This window comes from Leptosomus discolor, chromosome 1 (genome assembly GCF_034619465.1).
Source record: "Leptosomus discolor isolate bLepDis1 chromosome 1, bLepDis1.hap2, whole genome shotgun sequence".
Taxonomy (NCBI): Eukaryota; Metazoa; Chordata; class Aves; order Leptosomiformes; family Leptosomidae; genus Leptosomus; species Leptosomus discolor.
In genome coordinates this window covers 136,824,700-136,839,718 of record NC_141391.1, presented here as the reverse complement: position 1 = coordinate 136,839,718, position 15,019 = coordinate 136,824,700, and the positions used below count along the sequence as shown (strand labels likewise).

Here is a 15,019-nt window from a genome sequence, read left to right as displayed (position 1 = left end):
ATATTTCCAAAAACTCAGTTGTTTAATCTCAAGTTTTATGATGAAGGAACTTTACAGTGCCAGCCTCATTTTCTCTCTGTAGAGTTTTATCCAGTAGAATGCTGACTAACTAATTGTATCAACATAACAAACAATAAAACTTACTAGCACAACAGAGCATTTTCTGATTATTCTTGAGGTGGTTTATAGAAAAGGTATTGCGGATTGTAGTGTTCCCCTTCATCTTCACCATGGAGAGTAATCCACATTATTAAAAAAATAAAAAAAAAAGCAAACCCACAACCCAGTAACAGAAACAGTTACTTCAACTTAAAGAACATATCCCAAAGCATTTAGCATTGTGTTCAGAGACATTATACTTGCATTCCCCACTCCAGACCTTAGTGGCACACTATGGACTTTGAGGCTTTTGGTCTTTTTTCGCGCTCCATTCAGGGAGTACAGTAATTCTGAAGCATAATACTTCATAGTAAGAGGGTGATGTTCTTGGTACGCAAACAGTGCTAGTTATGGCTCAGGCAACCAAATACCTTTCTGCATTGCATATACATATTCCTCCTGAAGCTGAATGCAAAGAAATTGTGTGCTGAGGACAGGCTGCGTAACTTCTGCAAGTCCTCAGTGCTTGTGAATGGAGTTGAAGGACAGCTCTTACCTATATACTTCAGCATTTCCACAGACCAACTTGAAGAGAAAGGTCATCAGTTATGTCCCTTGTTTCTAGATAACATAACTTCATCTGTTGCATTAGCTACAAAAGTTTGAGTTCTTTCAAATACAGATTTGTCAGTGGTAGGTTTAGTTTAGTTACTGTTGCCAGGGATAAATTTAGCAGGAGTTAAATTCCACTTAGTCTGGTCAGGCCATGGAAGACAAAAGATTTTCCAGAGGGTTGTTGATCCTGGTGTAATCTAGTGCCAGTCAAGCAGTTTCACTGGGAACTACTAATTTCTCAAAAATATGAGAGAGGGAAAACTGTTCAATTTGCATTTTTGAAAGACAAGAAATATTCAAACTTCTCATTCAATTGAGGTGGGTTTGGTGGTGGTTTTTTTTTGGGTTTTTTTGGGTTTTTTTTGTAATATGTAAATCAGATATAGGAGGTGCATTAAAAAAGAAATGCAACCCCAAAATTTTGTGATGTTTGTGATGGCATCACTAAGGCTTAGGAATAGGTTGTGGGTGAAAAAAAATCATAGTTTCTCCAGCTCTAGCAGAAGTGTTCTTGAACTAGTGAAAAGCATATACAGAAGTCCTGAAGGGTAAGAGTGCTCCTGAGAAGCCTAAGAGAAAAGGTCAGGAAATCAGGTTATCCTTTTGCAGTTTTCACTTGGCATCTGTAGAAATGAAAGGCATTTCAGAGGACATTGTCACCTTTTTACCATTTCCCCTGGGTCACAGGGAGGGAAGTTTTGAGATGAAGAGCTATTGCTCCTCACATGAATGACAGTATCATATGATTAAATGATTCAAAACATGCCCCCCCCCCCCCCCCCCCCCCCCATCTGCATGAATGGCTCCCTTTGGGAGCAAATAAAAACTCCCTCTGTGCTTTCAACTAAAAAGGCAAGTTGTATTCCTTTTTGATATGAATTGGGTAGATGCCCACTTCTTCTCTTGCCATTCAGCTGTGGATTCAACGCATACTGAATTGTAGGCCCTTTTATTATTCATTCAAGATATCCTCTATTGCTGGACAGTGCTAGGAGAAGTGCAGGCCTTCTATGCACCTCTGTTCCTTGTGCTATGGGACAACAATAACTCTAGCGAGAGAAACCAAGTTTTAATTGGCACTGGCCCCACTTACTGCAGTAAATCTCTGTCACCAGTTTTCCTCCATCCTCACGCTAGTTCCTTATTGTAGCTGGCTCCAGATATTAAGTTCTATGACAGAAGGTTTTGGGTCATAAAGGTAATAAACTGCACAGCAGCTCATCTGAAGCTGCAGATAACTCCTAGAACAGTAGCTCAACATCAGAGAGGACCAGAGAAAAGGAGTGGATGGAGGTAAAAGCCAATGTCTTCCACTTATGATTGTTGGACTACCCCTTTGTTTCCATCCGTGCCTTCACCCAGACTGGCCTTTCTTAGCTCGTGAAAGCTGACAGGATTGCAGACTAAGGCTTCATGACTGCAGACAGGTCTTCTAATCAGATAATTGTATGAGTCAGGCATCAGCTTATCAACGGGGAGAGGAAACACAGAAGCATCCACAGGGACAGAGACAGAGCCACATTTTTCTGGAACCTCTGAAAAGCAGACATACACAGCTAGTATTTTCGATCAGCAACAAAGTGGATGAACAGATCTGTCCAACAAACAGGCAAGCATTCCTGCTTTCATCACTTCTACCTCAATTAACAAAAAAAATCTTGTGGATCTAAGTCTCTCAAGAGAGAAACGGAGTAAAATAAAGATACTGACTTTCAGACTGGAATAATTAGTATTTTTTCCTAAGGACCTCCAGATTATTTATTGGAAAACTGCTTGGTTATAGGATCAAATGCATAGCAGAGGTAGCTCAGTGTAATTGGATAAACAGAACTGTATTAAGACTTTATAACAGTTCAAGAATATGCCCCATATTACATGGCTTTTCTTCACTTTCCTTGGTTGCAATTTTGCTTTCAGGCATCCATGCCAGTGTATGGACTAAAGTGTGTGTGCAATACATGCCATGAGAACTTACTGGCTTTTCTTAGAGAATACAGTTCTGTGGATCTCTGTATGGTCTATATGTTATTGTTTGTGCCTGGCTAGTACCTATGTATTCCAAGCAAAGACAAGGCCGTGTTGTGCTCAAGGCTAGAAGGAGCTGCTTCCTTGAAAATCCTGTAACAGACAAGTGGGAAAGAGCAAGAGAAAGGGAATATTATAATGTCTCCCTCAAGAGAATGAGAAGGTACATAAATTTTTGGCCTTGACCTGCTGTCATGAGAATCAAACTTTTTCACATAGCCTACCCCAAAAGAGCTGTCTTTTATCTAAGGCTTAGTGGTGCCAGTAAAGGCAATTGGCTTGGACTTCCTCCACGCAGGTTTTGATTGCCTTTCACGCAGCCCAGTTTCATTTAGTGCAACTCTGCTATTTTCAGAAGCATTCTTACCTGGCAGAAGTGAAGAATGTAATCAAGCCTATAATCAAGTAACTGCTTAGTAGAGAGCTGTATACTCTAAGAATAGTAGTCTGCCAGCACATCAGACAGCGCTGTACATCAGACTGCTCCATAGACATTCACCAGCAGAATCTAGGCTTTGAGGAACATTGTTTTTCAATGTTTTTGCATACTGCTTTGAGTCTCGATTGTTTTGAGCTATCTCAGTCTTTGCCTTTCTGCCAAAGATTCGGAATGCAGCCCACCACTTCAGAAGACTGGCTTGGATCGTTGGGCGTGCTACAGGATAGATTTACAGGAATGTTAAATGGATTTGGGGAGGAGTCTTATATAACTTCTTAATTATTGAAAGCATCTAATCTCTCTGCTAACTTTTACAGACTTGCAAGCACCACTCCTCTACAGGAGGTGAAACACAATCTGGTATATTGCTATTATTTGTTGCAGCTTTGCATTATCAACTAACAACATACCCAGGTACCTCAGGAAACACAGTGATGCCAAGATATGATTTTCTCCATTGGAAAGTGTCCTTAAAAATAGAGTACAGACACAGTTCCATTTTAACCAGCTGGATATTGCTTCCTATCATATTGCCTCCTGTGTATATTATTTATTACCTAAGCTAGCTGTGTTACCTGTAACGAACCCATCCTTATGGCTTATAGGAGGTAGTAAGATGAACCTGTGCAGGTAGAGCTTTGTGTCCACAGGGATCCTGGAAGGAAGGACCTGGCTCTACATTCCTATACTATTCCAAAATTAGTGGGTATGCCTTTCTGTTTTAGCATTTAGTTGGTGCAGCATACAGTGTGCACATAAAATAGCATCATTTTCAGCAAGTTTTCATTCCCCTCTCCCAGAGACAACTGTATACAAAGCAGTAGTTTTGCACTCCATCCAGGGAGCAGATTAATTGGTTATAAAACATCACGGCAAAAAGCAGTTCAACCATTACTTTCCTTGGAGTATTCTCTGATTCCACATTGTGAGCAAAAAGCTACCAGGAGCTCTGTGTGACTGCACCATTGCCCTGCACCAAGTAAACATGAACTACATTGAGATCTGTGCAACTGTGCACAATCAAGCAAAGAGAAATTAATTTGTTGAAATGGATGGGATGTTTATGCAATAAAAAAAAAAAATTACAGGCACATCACCTCAAAACTTGTATGCATGGGCTAGTGTTCAAACAAAAGCCTATATGAAGAAATGTCCCCTCTGCTAGAGAGCAACTAAGAACACCCTTTTTTTAATATTTTTTTTGATTATTTCTGTGATATAATAGGTTTCAGATTAGTCAGTCCAGAAGCTATGGCATCCAGGTTGTTCCCTGTATTGTAACTGAAGGCAGTTTCTAAATTAAGTTCTGAAATTAACATAAGAAACTGACAGGGTAAGAAGAAAAAGTATTTGATACATGTTGGTACATTACTTAGAAATCAGGAAATGCTATTCCAAAGGAGGGACTGGAAAGAGTGGGGTGATCTAGCTTTTCCTATCTGAAGACATTATTCTATGTGAATACCAAAGCAATTGTTAAAAATATTCTGTAGCATTTAATGTACTTGTCTTCCCTGTATGCACAAAGACAGACCCTAATCATTACTTTTCCTCTTTCGTCAAGGGTAAATCATAGTGCAGAAAAGTTTGACTGACCTGTATAAGGCTGTTCAAGATGGAGTCAGGGGTCCTGACCCCTCTCCCTTTTAAGTAAAATTTGGCATATAACTAGCATAGGTTACACATAAAAGTCCTTGTGTGGCACTTCAGTTGAGCCAAAGTCAACAGATGAACACAGTCATCTAATTTAATCTCATTCTCTTTGGTCTGCCTATAGCTGTTTCATTAAAAGGACAAGTAACTAGTTTCAATTTGTCCACAGCTTAAAGCAGCATGTTTATTTCTTAGACTTGCTGGGAAAGATTTACAGCCCAAGTTTTGGGGCAGAACAGCCACCCTGTGTAAATTCAGTATCTTTGATAGCTTAGACACAGTGCATCAGTACATCTCTTTGTAATATAGACAACTGCTATTCTTGCCAGTCATGATACAGGGCACAATCCTAATTCACAAGCCAGTAGAAACATTGTACTTTTTATTCAGTCATTGACTAAATCCATTTCCCCTCTCACACTAGAGAAATTGTTGAGGTGTCATAAATAGGCTAAAAGAAGAAAAAGATTTGAATTAAAAAAAATTACATCTCCCTCCAATTATCATTGCCAAATAAAAGTCCTTTCTCAGATGGTATTAGTCATCATCAACTTTTCTTCTCAATACATTGTTTAATTGTAAGATTGAAGGCTAAGCAGGATCCATCACTTGTTCTGATTAGACAGTTGATTACAAGATAATCCCCTGAATATTTCATGCAGGAATGACAGTGCTGCATCCAGGCAGTAAGGTAACTTGAGTAGTTGAGATAGAGCTTATAAAAAGGTTTATGCACTTACCTCCTACCTGGAAGCACTGTAAAGCTTTGCAGCTATAAAGATACTCTTCCCCACAGTAACCACCTCCAAGATAATCTAATCCTTGAATAAAAGTTTTTTTGGACAGAGCTGTCTCTATTGTAGAGCCCTGGTTTTGCATTAGCTTTTTTTCTTCCACTCCTCCACTCCCTCTTCTTTGCCTTCTGGGGAGTTAGGACAAAATATGCTTGTTGTTACATTGCTTGTTGAGGCATTATAGAGCATAAAGGCAAGATGCTGAAGTTCCAGCAGAGAACTGTCATGGCCTTGCAGGTCATGGAGTTTTGTCTTTTTTCCCTCTCTTTCCTCCATGATGGTAATCATCCGAAGAGGTCTTGCTAATTAGCTTCAGTTTGTGGTTTGCTTAAAGCAGGATGAAGCCAGGATGGAAATAGCTGCTAGTGCTGTGCAGTACTTAAGCCAGTGCAGAAGCCGATTGTGCACACAATCAGCATAGCAACATCCTATTAGCACAGATGCAACTTCCAGCCAAACCTCCAGGCAACATGGAAAGACAAACGCCCGGTAAGTTTATTCTCTGCTTCATTGTTAATTGCTGCCTATGAGGTTGAATAGGTGGAAACGGGGTTGGGAACGGAGAAAGGAATACTTTGAAAGGACTTCTGTGTCTTCTTTCAGGACATTTTCAAACAAAAAGACATAAAAAAAAGAAAAATCTGTGGCCCTGGTTACATACAGACAATTCAGAGTTAAAACACGCATAGTTAATTTCTTCTGAAGCCTCAGGAGTGCAGCTGTTGGTCAGTGTTGTGATCCATGTGGAAAAGACGATCACTAGGCAAATGCCTTGTGCTGGACTTCTGCTGTTTCCATCTGCATTTGCCTTATTGCAATGTAACTGGGGGGAGCGAGCAACATCCTTTTTTCAGAAGCCAATGTGCGGCAGTGAGTTTTCAGTTCCCATATACAAGGAACAAAATTGCTCAGTGCATAAAACCTTCTGTGTTTGAGTTCCCAGTGTACAAATTTAAAATAATGTTCAGCGCTTATACTGTGTCTCTCTTTCTTTACTGCTACAGCCAAAAGCTCTGTGGTTGTTTCCACATTATCTCGTTGCTTCTAGGGCTGTAGCTCTGCTTTGAACTCTGAACTGTCATGCAGCTCAATGAATCCTGCTATTTCTGTGCTCTCCCATCCAGTTCCCTTCCTAAAATTACTTGCATAGTAGACCACAGTGTGCAAAGAGCCACTAGATTTAATGTCTACTGATGATCTTTGTTGAGTTATTCCAGTGTCCTTTTTGTATCCCCGATCCTTCACTGTTGGAGTTAGTCCTGATATATACTTCATGTCAGAAAAATCAGGTACATTTCATAATCTTTACATTTAGATTAGGGTTTAAAAGGAAGGAAAAAAAAGAGGGGAATCTATGGAGTTATACACACAGTTGTATTATATAGATACAGCTCTATTAATTCTTCAGTTAGTGCAACAATTCATAAGGCGGCTCAGGTTTTTGTTTTATACTGTGTGGTTCCCACATCTATCTCCACAGGTCTACTCTCTGTCCTTCATTCTTCGCCATTCCGGTTCATAGTCTTCCACCCTTTAAGAGATGCTCTGGCTCATGGAGTGTGCCAGAGGTGAGAGACTGTCTCTGTTAACTCAGGTACTTTCTTCCTGCTCCTAATGCCAGAGGTAAGGGCTCCTCTGTATATGGGGCTACAAAAGGAGCACAACCACAGGTGTTTACACTTGTGTCTGTGACCATAGCTATTCAGGCCAGTCAAAGCCAGCAAGGTGCCGTTCTCCCTCTTGCCTGCCCCTGTCTGTTTGAGGTGCTGCAATGCTGTTGTTTCTGGCAACAGTCAGGGACAGGCTGTCAGGGTCCAGAGTGCATTGCCCCATCTAGGTGTTTAGTTGGTCATGTTAAAGAGTTCAGCTGGCTGAGTCCAAGGCCAGCTCTTTCACTGACCAGAGCTGTTGTGCACAAAGCTAGAAGTGAGGACCTGCCCTTCTTTCCCTGTAGAACTGTTTTTAAGCTGAGGCTGTACTGCTTGCACCTGCCTGTGCCTGACTGAAGCTGAGCTACATCTACACCTGGCCTTGGACCTTTGCTAGTTTGGCCCTAACCAAATCTGGCCCAGACCAAGAGGCTGTGCTTCCTAGCTTGAACTTGGACCTGCCTTGTCACTGCTGCCTTGCTGGGGGGATCACTGAGCTGTGTCCAACCCTGATCACTGTCTCCAGCCCTGATCCTGAGCTGGACATGCTGCTCTGCCACTGGGCCCCTTGTCAGCAGAAGCCCTATCATGCTTTGCTCCAGGGTCACCTTCCCCTGTGATGGACATATGCCTCCTTTTCCCTAAAATGACTGTAAGAGGCTTGTTATTATCCTTTGTGTCAGTAACTCTTACTTTAAAGAATCGATGAATATGCATTCACACAAAGGGCCGGAGGGTTATGGACAAGTTGCTCTGTTTACCACATGTTAACAACTTCCTGAATCATCATAGCATCAAAGTGCATGGTGATATGGGAAGAAGCTGAACTCGTGCCAGAATTACTTCTTGTGCACAGCTCCACCAAACTCATCACAGCTACAGCAAGTGTGATTTCCTCCACTGTGTCTTCAAGACTACCATTAGTGCCTTTTAAGGATCATAGGAATTAAAGACAGACAAGGCTTTTTGGATTGTCTTTAATGCTTTCTAATACAGCATGGTACAAATGAAAGCAAAGTTCAGATTGGAGGGTGTGAAGCCTACCATGAAGAGAAGGAACTTAGAGGAAACTTCCGGGAAATGGAAGTATAGGTGTGGCTTCGAGGAACTAACAAGAGTTACGATCATAGCCCCACACAATTCCCTGACTGTTTCCCATCTTCATCATATTGCCCTAGCCATATATCTGGGGAGAGCAGACCTCCTGAGGAATGAAACTGGGGATGCAACCAAAGGGAGGAGGAAGTGGAGCTAGAAGCAGAAAACATAATTTTTTCACGTTTGCCAATTCCTACCTGTTCCCCCACAACTGAGTTTCCACCAAGAGACATGAGATTCAAATTTGCAGCCTGCAGTTTGAGTGCTCATACAGTACCTCAGCCTGAAGATGCGAAGGGCAAAACCACCCGTGAGAAGTCTTGGCTAAAGCCTTTGACAGCCTGGGTCCGTCTGCCTGTCTGGACCCCGTTCCAACATTCAGTTTGAAATGCCACATCCTGAGCCTCCAGGACACAGCAAGGAGAATCTCTTGAGTAGGAATCAGTATCTCAGTTGTGTCTCTTTACATCTGGCGGTACATAACACTGTTTCCAGTTTCCTTCCCAGCCTCCAGACTATGATCAGAGACGAAATACTCTTCATAGCAAGAACTGGCTAATGCTGAGTTTAGTTATGGGACTGATTTTAGTAGAAGCAGTTAAGTAGTAGGGGACTAAACACCTATCTAGTTCTTAAACCATCCTGAAGAAAGAAATATCTGAAATTTAATGGTCAAATTCTATCCGTCTTTTATTCAAATAAAGAGTTTGAGAACACTGCACTGGTCTAAATTATCTTTAATGAAACCGAGTGGAACTTTTCCTTCAAGTAAAATTGAATAAAGAATGGATTTCCTATGTAAGAATTTATTCTGAGACTTTTCTTCTGGTGGCTTGTTTCCTTTAACCTTGACCAAGGTTTATTTAATTAACATGTATTCCCTTGTTTATGAAACTTTTAAATTGAATACTAAATAATAATCAGTATTTTCAAGAGACAAGGGGTGGCAGCTTAAAAAAAAAAACCTGCAGTGTGATGAAAATGCTTGCATATTTACAGGCATGACTGGCTGTATTGAAATCAGCAGCTCTAGATATGCATGTTCAGAAATGAGAAGTAATTAGCTTAGTGGGGGCCTAGAGAACACTTGTATAACCATGGTACATCTTTTCACTTATGTATATCTCCTTTAAAGAAGATACGTTTAAGTCAAGCTACATAGAAACAGTAAATTCAAGTAGTTCTTTTTCATACCTACTCGAAGGGTGGAAGAAATAACAAGTTTGCCAAATAATGCTCCTAAATTGCAGATATTTTGAACAGCCTTGCAGAAGAGTCTGTGCGAGTACAGGTATACTTCTGACTTTAGTGTCTATCAGAAATGCAGCTCATTTCTGATCCTTAACCGGAAAGAGAGGAAGGTGAATGTAAGCAGGCCAGTCTGTGCCCTGGGTGGCCAAACCATTTACAATGTATTCTGCAAGTAGTTGTGCCTATGATAATCTGACCATCTGGACCACTCAGATTGGATAATTGGCTGTTACTCAGGATTTAATACAGAGCTCCTCATTAGGTAGACTCCCTTAATGCATATTTCCCAAGCAGTATGGTCCTTTAATACACCCTCTTGGTCCTTCCACTTTTGGCAGAATGTGCAGCTTTGTCATCATCGCACTTTAGACAAGGAATTGGAAACTCAATTAGTGAGGTCAGTTGGTGCACATGCAGCCAACCCTTACGTTTACAAAAAGCTGAAGCAAAGGAGTGCAGAGAGACTGAGCGAGCAAGTAGATGGTTACTGGCTGTGAACTGATGCTGGAACTAAAGCTGGTCACTAATCTTTGTGCTGGAGGTACCTTGTCCTTGGAAGACATTTACAACTTAAAGAAGTTTGACTGGAGGGTTGGCTCCTAGGCTGTTTTTCTAGAATGTGTGTAGTTCTTGAACATTCGCTTTCCAGGTTGAACTCAAGATTCGCTCTGTGGCTGTTCTCTGCGGATTTTTATATATATATACCAAAGCTATGCATATGTGCATGTATAAAAATTTATATATATATGCATATACATACACACAGCTTGTTTCTATTGATACTAATTCCTCTAGAATATTTACAGAATGAGAACATGTAAGGCCAGATGTTATAAAGACTTACAGGGTAGAATGAGGTCAGGCAGAAGTAGAAGCCTCTGCGGCGCTGCAGTACCAGAGGCAAGCACTGTCAAATATGGAACTCATTCAGAACAAAACGTTTTGGTTCAGTCAGTTTGATTTGGGAAGAAGAAAAGCTTTTGAGAGAGCAGGAGTCTTCCAAATTCAGAAATGGAAATTGTGTTTTCATCAAAAAACTTACTCTGACTGGAAGTCCCTGACTGCCTCACATGCTTACCAGTGTTAACCTCAGGTTCATGACACAGTTTCTGAAGGTTGGGGAGCATAATGGAAATTAAATCATTTTATTATAAATGAACTGCAGATTTCTCTTCCTAGGCTAAGTTAAAAGGACTGGGAAGAAAAAAAGGTCTTTAATTGACTGTGCAAAGGTCTTGTGAGATATCCCAGGCTTAGTTTGAAAATATTGGAGAAACACTGTGTGTAGCCTTTGGGAATGAAACCTTCAGTTATTAATTATTTTCCTGGGAGTTTCCCTTGTGGCATCATTATGTGCTTCATTAAAGTAAATAAAGCGTGAGTCTCCTTGAGAGATCAGAAAAGGAAGATTGGTGAGTCAATCTACTGTACTGTTCGAGTGCTGCAGGTCCTGCTTTTATGACAGGCAACATAAGAATAATCATAACATTTAGGGGTAAGTTCTGTGCATTTCATTCTTTAGCATTTCACTGGCTCCTCTCTTGGCACATAATTGTGGTTAAGTAGATTCAGCCTGTGTAGAGGGCATAGAAGATTAGCAGTAGGACACAATGTCTGCCTGAGACTCTTGAAAAAAAAAAAAGAGGGGATTTGATTAAATAAGGGGGAATATGACTTCCAGATTTTAGCAATACCTCCCCCCCTCCCCCCCCCAAAAAAAAAGAAAAGAAAAAGAGAGAGACAAAGTTTTGCCACCATCATCTATAAGAATGGATCCTTTTAGATTTTCCTTGAGTTATTTGAAGATGATGATCCCTCCACAACTCTATGGGTTTCCTGCATACAGCCACCTCCTTTGTCTTTTGAGATGCAATGCAAGGTATTTCTGCCACAAGTTGGCTGTTTCAGCAATGAGAGAGAAACACTTTTCAGTCACATGAACACTGAGCAAGTGATCCAGATATTCTTGCCTTCTCTGTTCCCCTGACTCGATCACCATGAGGAAGTTGTGGAGGAAGCTGCTCAAATTTTCCAGTGCTTTCTTATGGCAGAGAAAGGTGAAATCACTTTCTCATAACACAGTACAGCAAATCTGACAGGACAGTTCCTCCCAGACTAGAAAGTAATTATCCTATGCTGTTGAAGCTTCTTGTTTCCTTAGACAGAAGATGAAGGTGGGAGAAGAGAACTGCAGCATTACTAGGATTGCTTAGTAAGAAGGCACGAAGAGATACTATGGATGTAGTGTCTCCCTGGATATATGATGAATGTTCTGGTTATTTCTTCTTCCTGGGGAAGACAAAAGTACTGTCTGGAAAGGCATGGCAGTTTGTCTTTTCAGTAGTAAGTGGAGCTAACTATGTGGGCAGATGCGTCTGCTATACCTATTTCTTCTCCCTAGCAGAAAACATTATTGCTTGAAGGAACAAGCCATAGTTTTTCACTCCAATAAACTTCTCAAAGAAACTATGGGTAAAGACCAATCAAACTCATTTCAGTTATGGCACCACTAGAGGGGGAAAGAGTATGCAACATTTGTATGTAGAACAGTTTCTTTACCCGTTACTTTTTAATCATCATTTTTTCCCTGTGCTACTGCCTATATGGGGTTGAATTTCTGCATTTCCTACCCGTGACCAAACATTCTTCTCATATTCTGTTGTTGCTGTACCCTGCTCTACAACAGAGAAACAGCTTACCAGTGGTGGTGAACAGGGAGTGACATGTAACTCCCCACCCCCTCCAGACTACTCATTATGCTGCATTGTGACCATTTTAATTGTCAATCCAAGAGATGGAGAACACATCTAAAACTAGAAGGTTCAAGACATTAGTCCCTCAAGCCAAAACATATAAACTTAGATGTACTTTATGAGAATTTCACACCACTACATGTCCACAAGTTAAGAGTTCTTATTGGAGAATGACCAATAGCAAGAATTTTGTATTTATACCTGATGCTGCTAGATTTGTTCACCTCACAGTACAGCTGTGTCAATTTCAGTCCTAGCTGTAAGTCATAAGCAAACGTAACTCAATTCATTTGCAGTGATTTGGCTTCTGTCTGGCATGAATGCTGTACCCAGAGAACCACGGTACAGTCACTGAAGACACACAGCTTGCCTTTGTCCTGGGTGGTGCTTACCTAGCTACAAAGAACAAACTTTCCAGCTCCTAACCTCGTGGCTGAAGTACAGGAGTACAAATGGTGTTATAGAATCACAGAATGTTAGGGGTTGGAAGGGACTTCTGGAGATCATCTAGTCCAACCCCCTTGCTAAAGCAGGTTCACCTATAGCAGGTTACACAGGACTGTATCCAGGTGGGTTTTGAATATCTCCAGGGAAGGAGACTCCACGACCTCCTTAAGCAGCCTGTTCCAGTGCTGTCACCCTTAATGTAAAGAAGTTTTTCCTCATGTTGAGGTGGAACTTCCTGTGTTCCAGTTTGTGCCTGTTGCCCCTTGTCCTGTCACTGGGCACCACTGAAAAGAGCCTGGCCCCATTCTCTTGACACCCACTCTTTAGATATTTGTAAGCATTGATATGGTCCCCTCTCAGTCTTCTCTTCTCCAGGCTAAAAAGCCCCAGGTCTTTCAGCGTTTCCTTGTAAGAGAGATGCTCCAGTCCCCTCATCAACTTAGTAGCCCTCTTCTGGACTGTCTCCAGTAGTTCCCTGTCTCTCTTGAACTGGGGGGCCCAGAACTGAACACAGTACTCTAGACATGGCCTCACCAGGACAGAGCAGAGGGGGAGGATGACCTCCCTCGACCTGCTGGCCACACTCTTCTTTATGCACCCCAGGATACCATTTGCCTTCTTGGCCACAAGGGCACATTGCTGGCTCGTGGTCAACTTGTTGTCTACCAGGACTCCCAGGTCCTTCTCTGCAGCACTGCTCTCTAGTAGGTCGACCCCCAGCCTGAACTGGTGCGTGGGGTTATTCCTCCCCAAGTGCAGGACCTTACACTTGCCCTTATTGAACCTCATTATGTTCCTCTCAGCCCAGCTCTCCAGCCTGTCCAGGTCTCACTGAATGGCAGCACAGCCTTCTGGCGTGTCAGCCACTCCTCCCAGTTTAGTATCATCAGCAAACTTGCTGAGGGTGCACTCTGTCCCTTCATTCAGTTTGTTGCTGAATATGTTGCATAGGACTTGACCTAGGACTCACCCCTGGGGAACACTGCTAGTCACAGGTCTCCAACTAGACTCAGCACCACTGATCACAACTCTGAGCTCTGTCCTTCAGCCAGTTGTCGATCCACCTCACTGTCCACTCATCTATCCCACACTTCCTAAGCTTCCCTATGAGGATGTGGTGGGAGACAGTGTCAAAAGCTTTGCTAAAGTCGAGGAAGACAACATCCACTGCTTTCCCCTCATCCACCCAGCTAGTCATGCCAACCAACTAGTGTTGACCAACCAGGGTAGTGCTGAGCTAAGAGCAGTATTGTATCATTGTTCCCTCTTCCCCACGAGTTCACACAAGTAAGTACCTGTTGTTCTTCTGCAGTTGTATGCACCCCTCTCCATTGACTGAATCAGCATGTCATCTGAAGTTGAGTGGTGTCTATTAACTGCAGTATTTCTCATTCATTTAGGAAGTTACCTGCACAAAACCTTCTTTATATAACAATACTTATCTCTTATTCTCAGACTTTCTTCTAGCCTCCTCACAGCCAGCTCTGAATGGACAGGAGACAGCAAGATCAGCAAGGTACTCTTTTTCAGTATACAACAGCAAATACCTCACAGTTCCTCAAAACCGGACTTCCTTGCACAGCAACGAGACCAATGGAGCTTTTGAAGCACCGAGCTGCAGGGAGTCCTTCAGCAGTTCTGTAAGTAGGATTTTATGATCACTGGCTTACCTTTAATGCCTTTGAGATGAGGAAGAGGCTTGAAGCAGAGTGAGCAGAACATGGTGCAGTCGTCCTGTGTGTTAGTCAAATCCACGCTCTACTGGGAAAACTGACTATGCAAGGAAATGGATACTACAGTCTTAGGTAGCTCAGTAGGCTTTCTCAGTGTACAGCAAGGACTAATTGCTACTGTAGTAGTCTCATCAAGCTTTTATTAATTATTTAATTTAGCCAAAATGCTTTGGAGCAGGAATAGGGGGGTTACTTTACCCCTAGTGTAGGAAAAGATCTGCGTGTTTATGATTAAATTGTCTGTCCCTGTGCAAACACTGGGCCAGCACATGCCCAGGTGTTAGTGTGTGCTGGATTGGAAGGTGAAAGTGTACAGTGGCTGTTTTCAGAGCAGAACTGTTGTAAGAGGAGACACCTCTTGGGATATTTTTGTAGTGAATATATTGGCTTTTAGAGGACTAGAATAAAATCATCATGAAATAGCAATCCTACCTTCCCTTTTTCTTACTGCTTGGTGTGCTGG

At 41.9% G+C, this 15,019-nt stretch overlaps 1 protein-coding gene across 1 annotated transcript in view; it reads left to right on the top strand.

Annotated features, from left to right (window-relative positions):
* The first annotated feature begins 6,065 nt into the window (after positions 1 to 6,065).
* Positions 6,066 to 15,019, top strand: part of ANO2 (anoctamin 2) — a 205,092-nt gene continuing 196,138 nt past the window's right edge. The window contains exons 1-2 of the mRNA XM_086465725.1: positions 6,066 to 6,114; positions 14,279 to 14,463. Of these exons, the coding sequence (XP_086321851.1) occupies positions 6,066 to 6,114; positions 14,279 to 14,463 (234 nt within the window). The remainder of the gene's footprint in view (positions 6,115 to 14,278; positions 14,464 to 15,019) is intronic.